Consider the following 15071-nt stretch of genomic DNA (forward strand, 5'->3'; position numbering starts at 1 on the left):
GTCCGGAGCCTGTGCCCCGCAACGGGAGAGGCCACAACAGAGGGAGGCCCGCGTACCACAAAAAAAAAAAAAAAAAAAAAAAAGAAGAAGCTGGAAGATTTTACAGGCTGGTGGCGCGACTCCGAACCCCTGACCGGCAGGGCTCTCAGGTGTGTGCTGGAATATTGCATAATTTGTGTAATAGTGTGTTGTTTATTTAACATAATATATTTAGTTAGTTAGCTTATGTAGCCTTTCTATCACCTAAAGGGATCTCAAGTGGTCCGAAACCCGTTCCAGTAGCTCCAGTCACACTGTTTTCAAAGGTAGGCTTCCCGTCAACACACCTGTCTCGTTCATGCCTTGGTTTTGCGCACTGTTTCTCTCTGGCCAGAGAGTATCCTATTTAATCCTATTCAAGGTCTCCGAGAGCAGGAAAGGTTCTGATTAGTCACATGAGCCAATATTCAGTGTGGTGCACTCCTCCACTCTTATCAGAGAGAGTTCTCAAATCAGGCATCTGGTCCAACCTATGGATGGCCTTCAGGCAAAAATTCCTGGCTCACAGATTAGGGGAGAGAGGTTTTAATATTATAAAACAAAGCATGACACACACACCCTTCTTTTTTTCTTGCTTGAGGATGCTTCTCTCAGAAGGAAGGAGTATTGTGAGTCTTCCTGGCACTTCACACTGTCATTGTGGCATGCGGCCGAGACAAAGCAGGGGCACTGCTGGCGAAACTCCAGGGATCACAGGGACTGGAAAACAGACGGACTAGCCTGTACACCCAAACATGGGCAGGTTGGTAGGTGACAAGCTCTCTAGTCCAAAGACAGCAGGCTTTGGAGTCAGTTCATCTCCAGGGAACATCCAGACACTGACACTTTGCAACGTAGAATTTTGGCCCGTGACATTACTGCCTCCCTCACACGACTGTTGTGTGATGATGTATTCACGTGCTTAGCAGGGTGATGAAACATGGTATTCGTTTAAAACATATCTGAGTTTCATTTCTTCCCCTCACACTTGGCCCCTGTTGAAAAGTGTTACTGAAGGCCACATAGCCTGTGAGTGAATAAAGAAGCTACAAACAAAGCTGTTGTTTACCCATAGCTTGCCCCTACCTGTTTAAACTAGATTATTTTCCTCCAATCTTTCCCATTAAAAATAATTGCTTCCAAATATATTTGAATATATTAATTTCTTTTCTTTCTCCTCCCTTCTCCGAGAATTATAACTAATAGATCAAAACTTGAGAGCAGAGAGTATGTGAGTCGCTAAACCAAAATAAGGGCAAGTTAACAGCCAAAACTTCTGTAGCACTTGTGCAGGAAAACTGACTGATTTTGAGGTTATAGAAACAATCTCTATGAGTTTGCAACACTCACGCCTGTTTTATGTCCAAAGCTGCATTCATTCCCCACCCTGCATTCTAGTCTTATATTCTACCAGATTGATTGGGTGGAATTCAACTCTGCTTGACATTTTTGCAAACACCTGACCCCAATTACAATTTTGTTAAAAAATATTTTTCCTATGAAAATATTTATTTCACTCATCCTGAACCTTTATGACCATTTCCAAGTTAGTACATCTGGAAAAGAAGCGAGTATTCTCTTAAACCAATTCCTAACTATACCTTTCGGCTTCCAAAATGATGTTCTCAAGTCAAAGGATCAATGACACTGTGTGCAATTATACTTTACAATTACTTTTCCTGATTTCACAATAATGGGAGCTAAACTCTGGAAGAAATAAGGGGCAGCCCCAAACTACTGCACGGCCCTGCCATCTGTGAGCGTGGGGCAGTGAAAGCTTGGGAGTGCCAGCAGGGGTTCTGGGAAGTCAAGTCTTTTACCAGGTTAAAAATGTCAGCAGAAAAATATTTCCACATAGTATATTAAAGAATACTCTCATCCATTCTATTTTATTGGACATTAATGGCACTTATTAATTAAGGCACACGTCCCTTACAAAATGAATGAATAAATGTTTACCAACCAAATTAAAAACAAAAGCTTTCCTGTCAAAAGAAAAAAAACGAATGAATGAAATACTCAAAGAAAAGGACTGGTGTGCTGCTGAGGGGGAAAAAATATGTCCTGCATTTTTTAGATGAAGCAGAAATATAAGGTCAGAATCTTAAAATCTCAATCTATTCAATCTCTCATAATTAGAAATTAATTGCCACTTTGCCAGGTGTTTGCCATTGAAATTTAACTTCTGAGTTGGTTCTTATAAATTCAAAACTGTTACCACTTATACGTGGAATTTAAAAAATAAAACAAGTGAATGTATATAACAAAACAGAAACAGACTCACAGATATAGAGAACAAACTAGTGGTTACCAGTGGGGAGAAGGAAGGGGGGAAGGGCAAAATAGGTGTTGGGGATTAAGAGGTACAAACTACTATGTATAAAATAAATAAGCTACAAGGATATATTGTACAACACAGGGAAAATAGCTATTATTTTGTAATAACTTTAAATGGAGCATAATCTATAAAAATATTGAATCTATGTACTATGCTGTACACCTAAAACTAATATAATATTGTAAGTCAACTGTATTTCAATTTTAAAAAATAAGGAGAGATCAAGAATTTGGTAGGAGACTGGATGTTGAAAGCCTATTTAAAAGAAAAAGGCAAGCTGCCTAAAATGTAGAATGGCCAAAGAAAATATTTACAATGCAACATTTTAAGTCAAGCACTTATAAATAGTAGTTGAAATAAATAAATACATTAGACTGTATTTGCTATAACATAAAGTAAAACTTCCTAACAAGATTATGAAAGTGATTTTTATTATTTTGGTAATGGTGTCCTATTACAGGTAATTACAGGTATAGAATTTTTTAAATTTGGTATATCAAACAGTAAAAGCTACATATTAATGCTGTGTCCCCCAAATCTATTTCGGTTACAAACTATGTATTACAGTTGCTATGTACAGATGGAAAGCATACATGATAAAATACAAAAACAAGAAAAGGTTAAATAAGAAGTTATCCTTGAATTATAAACATCTACTAAAGTATACCTTTGTGTTACACAGTTGTGTCATAGCTAAAAAACATACAAATTAATACATAATGCTGTGCAGCTATTTGATCTAATATAGATGTGATATGAAAATATTAAGGCCATAATAGCATTTCACAGGTAAAGGCTAAGTTCTGAGACATGAAAGCTTTTAGATAATCCGCAAAACAAACCTGAGACACTCACAGATATAGAGAACAAACTAGTTGTTACCAGTGGGGAGAAGGAAGGGGGGAAGGGCAAAATAGGTGTTGGGGATTAAGAGGTACAAACTACTATGTATAAAATAAATAAGCTACAAGGATATATTGTACAACACAGGGAAAATAGCTATTATTTTGTAATAACTTTAAATGGAGCATAATCTATAAAAATATTGAATCTATGTACTATGCTGTACACCTAAAACTAATATAATATTGTAAGTCAACTGTATTTCAATTTTAAAAAATAAGGAGAGATCAAGAATTTGGTAGGAGACTGGATGTTGAAAGCCTATTTAAAAGAAAAAGGCAAGCTGCCTAAAATGTAGAATGGCCAAAGAAAATATTTACAATGCAACATTTTAAGTCAAGCACTTATAAATAGTAGTTGAAATAAATAAATACATTAGACTGTATTTGCTATAACATAAAGTAAAACTTCCTAACAAGATTATGAAAGTGATTTTTATTATTTTGGTAATGGTGTCCTATTACAGGTAATTACAGGTATAGAATTTTTTAAATTTGGTATATCAAACAGTAAAAGCTACATATTAATGCTGTGTCCCCCAAATCTATTTCGGTTACAAACTATGTATTACAGTTGCTATGTACAGATGGAAAGCATACATGATAAAATACAAAAACAAGAAAAGGTTAAATAAGAAGTTATCCTTGAATTATAAACATCTACTAAAGTATACCTTTGTGTTACACAGTTGTGTCATAGCTAAAAAACATACAAATTAATACATAATGCTGTGCAGCTATTTGATCTAATATAGATGTGATATGAAAATATTAAGGCCATAATAGCATTTCACAGGTAAAGGCTAAGTTCTGAGACATGAAAGCTTTTAGATAATCCGCAAAACAAACCTGAGACATATTCCTCTTGTTTTGGAAAAAAAAGCAGTTTCCTTACGAAGTCAAAGCTTTAATATATAAATGAAGCATTTAATAAACAATATACTTTAACTATTGTAATAACCTGGATTAGATGTTCTGACTAAAATGGTGACCAGCAAATACATTCTTTCTCTGGCAGAAATAATATTGGATTTTGTGATCAAGCTAGTAACCTGATTATGGTAGCCCCCAAATTTGGTTATTTTTATTTGTTTGTTTTTGGTTTTGCTTTCCTTCCTTTAACTGGGTTACAAACATATTAAATAAACCAAGAAATCTCCCACCTTACTTTCTTCTACCTCAGCCCACTGCCGAAAGTGCCAGAAGAACCGAGCCTACGGACATAAAAACCGGCTACAGAACATCTGGACCCGGTTGACTTAAGCAGGCATGCAGATTGGTACATGATTACTTTTGCTGCCACACATCTCTCAGAGTAAGCAGGCTAGGGTAGCCCCAAATTACTGTCTCAGCCCTGCAGGGGGTGGGGTGCAGGGAAGGGTGGGTAACAATGTTTTGGAATAGCCAGTACCCCCCAAATTGAAATGTATTGGGTAAGCCTGATTTCCACAGTTGACTTTAGTGCCTTTAAAAATACTGGCACAGTGTTTTCATATTCAAGAGGTACAGCTGTGAGATTTTATTAATTAAAATTATATAAAATTTTTATTAATAAAAATTCCAAATTATAAAATAGAGTTGCTATGTTGTAGATTTTTAAAAATCTATTTGGGATTCAACACTGGCACGTGGAACATCTTTCTTCTAAATATTCATACTTCAAACTAATTAATTTTGAAGGAGTAGGAGAATGTCTAACCATCTTTCTTCCTTTTCTTTTTTTTTCCACTCCTTTCTCTTACCAGACCCCACAACCATCATACACTCCTCCCTTTATAATTTTGATAAAAAGTTTCCTAAAAGCTTAATGAAATGTAACAAGCAGTAAGCTTTTAGGACACTGCACAACTTCTTTTGGACGTTTGCGAGCAAAAAACTTAAAACTCCAAACTTCACTTTGTACACTGTCAATCTTCCATCACTTTTTAAAAAGGTTTTCAGGTTATTTACATAAACTGAACATATATATTTTGTTCAAGCTTTATGTTTTCACAGTTACCAAAGTGACTACTCGCTGGGTTGGCCATCTTAAATAGCACAACTGATCTATCTGACTGGCTCCACTGAAATGCAATGCAATCCTCCAAACAAACTTCCAAGACTGATTCTGACTTTCCAAGACACAAACTCCAATGCTATTTTTTGAAAAGTAATTTAAAAGAGAAACTAGGTCCATTATAATGGGAATTTTCCCCCTTGTTATTTAATAAAGAACTTCCAGATAATTCATTGCTTTTTTTCATTATTCCCCAGGCAGACACAGCTTCGATCTTTCTGCCTTCCACAGGCTAATGGTCAGATTTCCAGTAACTTCCTAGGACTCAATAATCAGAATGGCTTTAAAATAAAATTAAAATTTAAGCACATCAAGAGTTTGGGATTAAAACATATTAACTAGATCAATTTCAAGAAAAGATTCTGTATTGTGAATATAATTTTAATAAGCATGTTGTAAGGTGATAAGGAACACACCTTGCAGATCTAATTTTGAGATTTTTCATTCAAATTTTGGATGAGAGAAGAGACTTTGCTTCAACTTGGTTTCCATGATGTCAAAAACAGTTGATTTAATCAAGTTCATACCATGTATTTGAACCAAAATTGGTTAAATTAGTTGTACTTTTCTATTTGCTATGACGTTATAAGAGACACTTTTCAACGCTTTCTTGACCAAAATAATTAATACTAACTGTTTAATAATAAAATAACTAATACATATTGCTTCTGAAAAACTATGTAATATATGTACCCATATTGAACACCACTTGGTGACTTTTTAACCTATGAGATTTACTGAAGTCAGTGCATTACAATCATACAACTTAAAGCTTAGCTAAGCTGGTAAATTTTTTTTCTCATGATTTAAATTCTGTACTTTGGCAACCAAGAGCGGTATGACTTCAGCTTGGAATTTTTTACAATTTAACAATTTATACTTTAAAATTCATGAAATCACTGAAACCCACAAAATCAACTGCTATTAATTTCTTTCCAAGCAAATAACTTTATGACTCATCCAGAAAAGTAACAGGAAGCACATCAGTTGGCAAAAAGATAAATCCATCCATAGATATTAGAGCCTAAAGTAAGCAATTTTATTGAAAAGGTGAGAAGGGAATTTCTGGTCTTTACTTTTTCCCTTATCACCCCAAATCACATGTCTTACACTGAAATTATTTGCCTTTGCATATTCAACAATATTTCCTGAAACTTTGCTTAATACGGTTTTCTATGGAGCAGACTTCAGCACACAGAACATCAATCTTGGATCCCACCCGACAAGGCATGGTTACTAAAATGCCTCTTTATTAGGTAGTTCTGTATATATGCACATGTGTGTTTTAACTCCAAAGAATGCTCCCTCAAGAAATTATTATTACCAACATTCAATATATGTATAAAAATTCTTTGGGTCCTTTAATTCTTTGACTCAAAATATCTCCTAGAGCTCCTACACAGCCCACTGCTCATGAGGTGCCATTCTGAGGACATGTGTGCAAAGCACATCATCTGCGGGTCAGTTGGTTTATGCTCAATTTAGAGGCTAATTGAGAAAGTGGCACAGAGGAGCTAGGAAGAAAAAAAACAAAACCTTAATTTTACTCTCCATCCCCCAAGACTTGTGTACTTATAAAATTTCTGCTTGCCTCTGGCTTCTCACTGGCAGTCTTTCTCAGCTTGTAACTTTTGGACAGCACTATCAAGGAGCTCCATGGACTCTCTGAGAGTGACATTGATTTTAAGTGACTTGGGTTTAATGGTCAGGCCGTAATTAAAATCCATTTTCGAAGGTTCGTCTGGATTGGCCCTGAAATTGCACTCATGAGCCAGGATGGAGATGAAGAGAAACAGCTGCATCTTGGAAAGCTCTTCCCCGATACACCGCCGTTTGCCCACTGAAAAAATCATCACACTGCTGGCCAGGTCTTTGTTGATGAAGCCATCCTTGTCCAAGAATCGGGCTGGATCAAAGTCTTCTGGGTTAGACCATTTCACTGGGTCATGATTCACGGACCACTGGTTAACAAAAACCACCGTGTCCTTGGGGATGTGGTAGCCCAAGACAGAAGCGTTGGCCGTGGTGGCGTGAGGAATGGTGACGGGCACAAAGCTGGAGAAGCGCATGGCTTCATAAAGAAAGGCCATGACGTAGGGCAGGTGGGGTTGGTCATCCAGGCAGGGCAGCCGGTCCCTACCCACCACTTGATCCAGTTCTGCCTGTACCCGAGCCTGCACTTCTGGATACCTGTTTGATTTTTAATGCAGAGAGAGAAAATAAGTCAGGAACACTAATTCTTCTTTCATCTAGAAAGCCCATTACAATTTATTTTAATACCACTGTTCTTTAAACTGGCTATCTGAATCAGAAACTGAATTAAGATTTCCAGCAAAAATAAATAAATAAATAAATCTAAAATGGTTTCCTAATCGTTCACTGCATTACAAGATGGAGTTTAACAGTTATATTTCCTGTAATAAGTCTCCCATGGCTCAAGCTCTCTTTCCCATCATAAGTCAAAAAAAGGTCTAAGTTTTCTCAGCCTGAAAAAGCACAACAATGGATAAGGTCGACTTCTCCATTGGGCACAGCACGGACAGTGCCTAGGACCCGCAGTACTTTTGAGGGACTCATGAAAATTCATTTCTTTTAAAATCAGAAGAAAATAAACTTTTAGGTCAATGAAAATGTTTCAATATATAATTTTAATATACTAATCTTTATACCAATGTAGTCATAAAATTTAATTTAAAAAATTTTTATTGAGTAAGATGTCTACAAAGGCAAAAGCACCGGGGTCCACAAAAATTAAAATGTAACCCTCAAAGTGAGTTCTTCTTTTCTCCTCATCTCCCTAGACAATTCCAGCAGACACACTGTTCTCATTTTATACAAAGATAACTGGTATCCCGAAAGAAAAAGCTGCATATCTTCTAAATTTAAAAGCAAATCCCCAATGTTCACGAGATTACGGTACAGATTGTAATACTTATTCACTGTTGCCAATAAAACTAGTACAATCCTTTTGGAAAACAAAGCAAGATCTATAAGGGTAACTCCTCCCCACCCTTTTAAAACACAGTGATCTAGAAATGTATTTTCAGGAAATAACTTAGCAGGTACAAAAACATAACCACAATAGCTGAAATTTTAAAAATGCAATCAACATTAAAACACAAGAAATGATTGTATATAACAATCCGTTACTATGGCAAAATGTTATGTAGCCATAAAAAATTACTAAAATCAAGTTTAAGAGACAGGGAAATGTCCACTACAGTGACTGGAAATGTCAGAATTCAAAAAATTTGTAAATAATTCTTGCGAATCTGAAAAAAAAGTTAAGCACACCTGTGGTGAAATTATGGGTGATTTTAAAAATTGCTTCTTTAGCTTCATACTTCAGGGGTCTGCAAACTTTTTCATAAAGGGCCAGATAGTATATATTTTAGGATTTGTGGATCAAACCCTCTGCCTCCCAACTATCCAACTCTGCCTTGTGCTGTAGTGTGAAAGCAGCCATAGACCATACATGAATGAATGGGCGTAGCTGTATTTCCATAAGACTTACATACAAAAGCAGGTAATGTAATTTGTCAACCCCTGTCGTATTTTTTCACTAAAAAGAAGAAAAAAGGACTCATTAGCTATACCGAATTGAAAGTGATCCCAAAATTGTTTTACTTCTTTTTGCTGCCCAATTGGAGTACCTGGAGAACGATTTACAATTCGGTTTCTAGTGAAAAAAAGAAAAGAAAAAAAGAAAGTCTGTTTCAAAAGATAACATGCTTATCTGGGGATGCAAAGGACTTATTGATCCCATTCTGTAATTGTCTTCTTCCTGACCTGTTATTATTGACTTCTCTTTATTCGATTTCTGCCCCTCCCCCATATGTGTTTTCCATGATATTAATACTGAAAAGTGATTTTAAATATAACAAAAAAAAAGAAAGAAAAAGAAGAAGTATTTGTGAAAAGCAGTTGTACAGTACATAAGGAAATATAGGATTCTAATGCAGTGGATTCTAACAACAAAAGTTGTTTTTACCTTCCAGTTTCTAGGGGTCCAGCAAATTCAGCTTCTCCTATCGCTTACCTGTGCGCCAAGAAATTGCACAACCAGGATTTCTGGTCTCTCAAGGCAATCAAGAGTTGCCTTGAATGAGACATTTGCCCCTGGGGTAAGGTTGGCAGATAAAATACAGGCTGCCCAATTAGACGTGAATTTTAGATAAACAACGGCTAATCTTTTAATATAACTATGTCTTATGTAAAATTTATTTTTTATTTGCTCAATCTGGGGATGCTGGGGACCTGTTTAATTCGTGCGTGTGCAAATTTAGCAGAGGTCCGCGACTGGGGTCCAACTAACCGAGCCGAACCCAAGGATCCTAGAGGGCTGCAGGTGCCTCCCGGATACCCAGTTTGCCTTTCTAGATGCCGCTCTGCGTTCGGTAAAGTTACTGCTTCTCCCATTCTTTACACTGACACTTCTAGCGCGGCGGTTTTAGAAACCCAGCACAATCCGCTGGTTTCTGGCTGCTTTCCTAAAGTTTCGGATTAGCCGTCCGTGAGGCCCGACCGCCAATCGCTGCCTTTGCCGAGGTACAAAGCCCTGACGAGCGGTTGGCTTTTGGCTCCGGGGCCGGGCGGCTTCCGATCCGCGCTGCAGACTGGCCGAGCCGATTAGGCTGCTGTGTTTAACTTTTTTTTTTTTACTGCGCTGCCCTTTCCTTCGGAACCGTTCCAAATTTGCTTCTCCTGTGCCAGTGCGGGAGATCGGGGATGATCAGCGGGCACTTAAAAAAAAATCTTGCTTTTCCAAGGGGTTTCACACAAATTTGTCCCCACTCGGAGCGGGTGGCGACAAGATCAGAGATGCGGAGCCATCCGGGCGCCGCTGGGTGGGGCGGCAGTGCGCGCCCATCTCGGCCAGCACCGTGCCTTCCTGAGTCGCGCTTTCCGGACGCGGTCTCAGATTTGGGAGGTTGGGACCTTGAGCGAATCCCCAAACCCTCCCTGCGCGCTAGTCGCGACCTCAGCATATGCTAATTCCACTCTGCCTTTTACAGAGGAGGGGAGGAAGGCCATCCCAAGCCTCCCGGAGGCTTTACCTGGTGAAGAGGACGAGCAGCCACTGCAGCGCGGTGGAGAGAGTATCCTGGCTGGCGCCGAAGATGTCTGTGACGGTGGCCGGCACGTACTCTGCGTCCAGCCGCGCGCCGCCGTCGCCAGAGTCCGCGGCAGCTTCCTTTCCCGCCGAGAGGATGAAGGCGTCCATCATGTCGCGGGGGGCGGCCCCGGGCCGAAGGCTTTCACGGTGCCTCAGGAACTTGTCTAGGACGAAGCTGCTGAAGTTGCGATTGAGCGTCCCGAATTCACGGAAGGCAGTGCGCACGGGGTTGGGGAAGCGCTGCAGCCAGGGCAGCACGTCCACCAGGCTGCCCGCGCCCACCGTGCGCCCGAACTCCTCGTTGTGGCTGAGCAGCTCTCGGAACTCGGCGTCGTCGTGGCTGTAGCGGCAGCCGAAGCACACGGCGCTCATGACGTTGGCCACGGCCACCACGGTCAGCGGCCGCGGGTCGAGAAAGGCGCCGCCCGCGCTGCCGCGCACCAGCAGCTCCACCAACTCCCGCGCCTCGCCCAGCACGTGGCTCTCGAGCAGCCGGCGGCCGCGCGGCTGGCGCGTGGAGAAGGCTCGCATCGTGCTGTGCGCCGCGCGCCGCTGCGCCTTCCAGCTCTCCGAATACTGGCCGAAAGCCAGGCTGCGGCCACCAGACACCACGCGGAAAGAGGCGAAGGGCGGCCGATCGGCGAACGCGGCGCCCTGCTGCACCAGGGCCTGGCGGATGGCGCGCTCGCCGTTCAGCACCACCACCCGGCAGCTGCCCAGGCGGATCTGGAAGACGTCGCCGTAGCGCCGCGCCAGGCGTGCGAACGAGACGTGAGGCGCCGGGCCCATTGACGCCGCATTTCCGATCAGCGGCCAAGCGAAGGGACCCGGGGGCGCGGACCCCGGCTGCCGCCGCCGCTGCCTCAACAGCCACTGGCCCACGTGCACCGCGGCCAGCACCGAGAGCAGCAACAGGAGCATGGCCTGCTGGGCCGACAGAGGGATATTAGGCGGCAGATGATCGTCCGGGCTGAGGCTGGTGGCCATACTGGGGAGAGAAGGGCGAAGGCGTGACACTCAGGTAGGCAGAGAAAGGAGCGGGCGCCCTACGCCCCTACCCCCGGCCTCGGGCTACCGTGCACTGTTGGGTAGGGAGGGGGTCGTGCGTAGGTCAGGTCAGGGCTAGCTCACTGGAGCAGCCGCTGAAGACGCCTCTTGCCATCCCAAACCCATTCCCCAAAAGTGAAGGGAAGGGTCGTGTTTCTACCTCTCTGTGACCCAGACTCCCCCCGACCCCGCCCCAGCCGCGTAACGGTTCCTGCAATTCAAGGGCAACACGGCGGGCATCAAGGCTGTGGCGCTCAGTTCCCTCTAAGTGCCTACCACCCCGGCCCCTGAGCCCCCCGTCACCCCTGATCTGCGAGAACCCATCACAAGAGGCCGCAGGAAGGCGGCTCCGCCGACAGACTGACCTGCAAGGCGGCGCGGTTTCCGCAGCGCCAGATGGCCGGCTCCGAGGACGGATTGGGGCCTTTGTGGGATTCCAGACCGCAACCTAAGTGTCTCCAGGAAGTCGGAGGCCCGCCCTGGACACCTGTTGCCAGGTCTGGGAACTTTAGCGCCCACTCTGGAGTCTCTAGGCGTCGTCAGAGCCAGAGGCGCTTGGATTGGGATGGGGGCGGAGAAAGGTGTCTTCTTTGCAGAGCCCCGCTGCACCTGGGCCTCGGCAAAGTCAGGGTTTTCTCAGTGCGTGGGGATTGAGACTGCGGGTCGATGAATAGAGTCAATTCCCAGCCCCCACGCCCCCCGCACGGCTCTGACAGCTGGCGTCGCACAGGCGTGGCCCGTTTGCACAGTCACTCGGGAGAGTCAAAACGCGCCATCCCGCTTCTCTCTTTTTTAAGGTCTGTGTGGGGGAGGAGGCAGCAGGACCTGACGGGGGCGGGGCTTGCGGGGGGCGGGGCGCGCCGGGACAGTCCAAGCCTCTCGGACTCCAACTTGGGTCGCCGCGCGCGCGGGTGGTCACGCGAGGCGGCCCCGGAGCGCCCCGACGGCCTTGGCGCAGTAGCTGGCGGCTTTCCTGGAAGCAGCGGTGTGAACTTTTCGTTTGCCCGAAAACCACTCTTCCTCGCAGTCATCCCCGATCGAGGCTGCACAGTTTCCCCGGGACACAACCTGAGCACCTCCCTGCGCTCTCGGTGGGAGCGCCTCCACGCCCCGAGCGTACGACCTCCCTTCCCTCTCGGTGGTTTGAGCGTCCTTCCCCGAGAGAAAACCGCTCGAGATCCTTGGGCGCCAGAACCGGGAAAGGAAACCTGTCGGTTTGCAAAATAAAGTTCGGTTGTGTTAGCAGTTTGCCTTACTGCATCCCGAATTGTTTTATCTTTATTTTAACGTTCTCGCAAGCAAATCGGCCGGTCATGTCAGGCCCTTTGGAGAGCAAAGTTCTCCTTCCACCTTGCGCGGCGAGATCGAGAATCCCTGAAGGACGCCGCTCCCCCGCCCCGGGGCCCAGAGTGTCCTTGTCACACAAAGGCCAGCCAGCGCTGGCGCACCGCAGCGGGCCCCGAGGTTTCCCGCGTAGAAACTCCTCCAGGTGGCGCCGCCCACTGGAGAGCGCGGGGCAACGCTGGCCGCGTCGGAGGCCCTGGCGCCCGGCCCGGGAGCCAAGCTGGGACGAACACTGGAGAGAGGAGGGGAGGGAGGGCGCTCTGAAGATTCCTGGAGGGAGGAGGCGGGGGTGGGGGGGAGTAGAAGAGGAGGAGGCCAATCTCCGCGCGCCTGCGAACTTTATTGGGTTGAAAAATCTCTCCTCCTGTCGCCTCCCCCTTGCGTGCGGAGCTGTGCCTTGCGTGCGTCGCTTCTGGAAAGTCGGCTCCACTCATATCCCTCGGCGCTTCTCACGGCACCTGACACGCCGAGGCAGCGGCGGGGGCGGCGGCCGAGGGCGGGGCGCGGACCGCCACCACCCTCCGCGGCGCACGCACAGCCGCGCCCGCCCGGGCCGCCACCCGAAGGCCGGATCTGGGCTCGCGTTGCTCTCGGAGTGGGGACTTTCTTGTCAAAGGGGAAGCCCAAGGCGCTTGGGCCGCGGTAGCTTCCCTGGCCGCGGTGCCCTTTCCAGTCGGCTAGTACAAAGTATTTTAAAGACTGGAGAGAAATGGTCTTTTCTTCAAGGTTGGGGAAAGGACGGGCCCGGAGAAAGGGTGGGATGTATAGTAGTTACCCAGGTAGGAAGTGTACTTCCGAACCTCCGGGGTTATCAAGTTAAGTAAAGAAGTTGGGCGTTTACCACGTGACAGCCCTGTGCTTCATGAGCTTTACCGGCGCTGCGAATCTCTATTGTTTCCCGGTTTACAGTTGAGGAAACGGGTTCAGAGAGATTATATGACTTACCCAAGATCACACGCACTATAGTAATACATTTACAATCAAACGATATAATCTTAAATGATTTATCTTTCCACGTAAATGATTGAAATGCTTGCATGGGCAAAGTGGGGCGGTTTTCTACCCTCCCACCCTCCCTCCTGCTAGCTAGTAAGAAGTGGAGCCAGAATTTGAACCCACGAAGTCGCACTCCAGATCGATCATACAAGTTTACACGGAAGGAAATCCTCAGATAAAAGGCACAAATGGCTTCTTTCCTACCCGCCTTAAAAAAAAAAAATCAGCTGGGCAGATTTTTTAAATAGTTTTTGGGGTGTTTTGTTTTGTTTTACAGAATTGAGGATTCTGAGGATCCTAAAGAAATAGTATGCTAACCTTCTGCAGGTAAATTGGTTTTGAATGAGGGAGGCTTGCGGCCTGTGCTTCATAGCTGCTGACTTTGGAATAACTGGTTAAATTTTAAAGAAAAATAAAGGGAGGTCTTAAGAGTCTGACTTATTGAAAGGTTGAAACCAACATTAAAATATCTTATCTGATAAGAAAATGACTTTTTGTAAAATTCTCCATTCAGTAGCTTTTGAGAGGTTCTCTGGAAATGATTTTACACTTCATGATGGGGTACTCAGTTTCCGTTAAGGAAGTTAGTTTTTGAGCAACTGACTAAATAAGCATTGGTTTCCCAGGCTGTGCTGGCATATATATCCTTTGAAATGAATTTTGTAGCAACCTTACAATATCCAGCTTTAGTATGACCTTTGTCTAATCGTTCAAGATTGCCGCAATGTATCAGTCTCTTACTAGACTTTAGTAGACAAGAACTGTGTATGGGCTAATGTCAATTTTGAGCTCTCGACATTCCTGAAAGCTTTTATCACAGTATCTCTACCAGAATCAGACGGATGGAGGTGCTTTTAAACCAAGTAAATTTCTATCTTAAAAAGTACAAACAAAGCTGTTCCTAAGATCTCCTGTTTAATTCCTGAATAATGTCATATAGTTTTTAGTAAACTAGATACATACCTTCCTGCCACAGCAAATAGTTCAAGCAAACCCTCCTCCAGTCCATAATGCCTTGGGCTCAGCTCTTGTAGGACATGCCTTCAAAAGACAGAGGAACCAGTTGGGCAAATGCTGTCAGAAAGACAGACCTTATCAGTTATGACAAACCGAAGCCAAAATGACTGGCTATGGTAATGCCGGGCCTCAGGTTCTCCCAGGCTTTGCGGCATAGACTTCTGTTAGAGGGTCCATCTGGTACCTGATGAAAACGCAGGGTAAATCCAAAGCGGCCTGTGGGTACCCCTGATCCAG

At 44.0% G+C, this 15071-nt stretch overlaps 1 protein-coding gene across 1 annotated transcript; it reads right to left on the bottom strand.

The window, feature by feature from the left end:
- Positions 1 to 3693: 3693 nt before the first annotated feature.
- Positions 3694 to 12227, bottom strand: CYP1B1 (cytochrome P450 family 1 subfamily B member 1). Its single transcript, XM_007102860.4, has 3 exons — positions 11843 to 12227; positions 10372 to 11418; positions 3694 to 7504 (listed from the first exon to the last, which is right to left on the bottom strand). The coding sequence occupies exons 2-3, from the start codon at positions 11415 to 11417 to the stop codon at positions 6916 to 6918; spliced, it is 1635 nt and encodes a 544-aa protein (XP_007102922.2). The 5' UTR covers position 11418; positions 11843 to 12227; the 3' UTR covers positions 3694 to 6915.
- Positions 12228 to 15071: the final 2844 nt, after the last annotated feature.

The sequence above is a fragment of the Physeter macrocephalus genome, chromosome 12 (assembly GCF_002837175.3).
Source record: "Physeter macrocephalus isolate SW-GA chromosome 12, ASM283717v5, whole genome shotgun sequence".
NCBI classification, from domain to species: Eukaryota; Metazoa; Chordata; class Mammalia; order Artiodactyla; family Physeteridae; genus Physeter; species Physeter macrocephalus.

Bases quoted from the DNA above. Each gene is read 5' to 3' on its own strand.
- CYP1B1 (XM_007102860.4), bottom strand. From the start codon at position 11,417: ATGGCCACCAGCCTCAGCCCGGACGATCATCTGCCGCCTAATATCCCT. The intron at 7,505-10,371 runs GTAAAGCCTCCG...AAAATCAAACAG, and splicing joins CTGCTCGTCCTCTTCACCAG to GTATCCAGAAGTGCAGGCTC.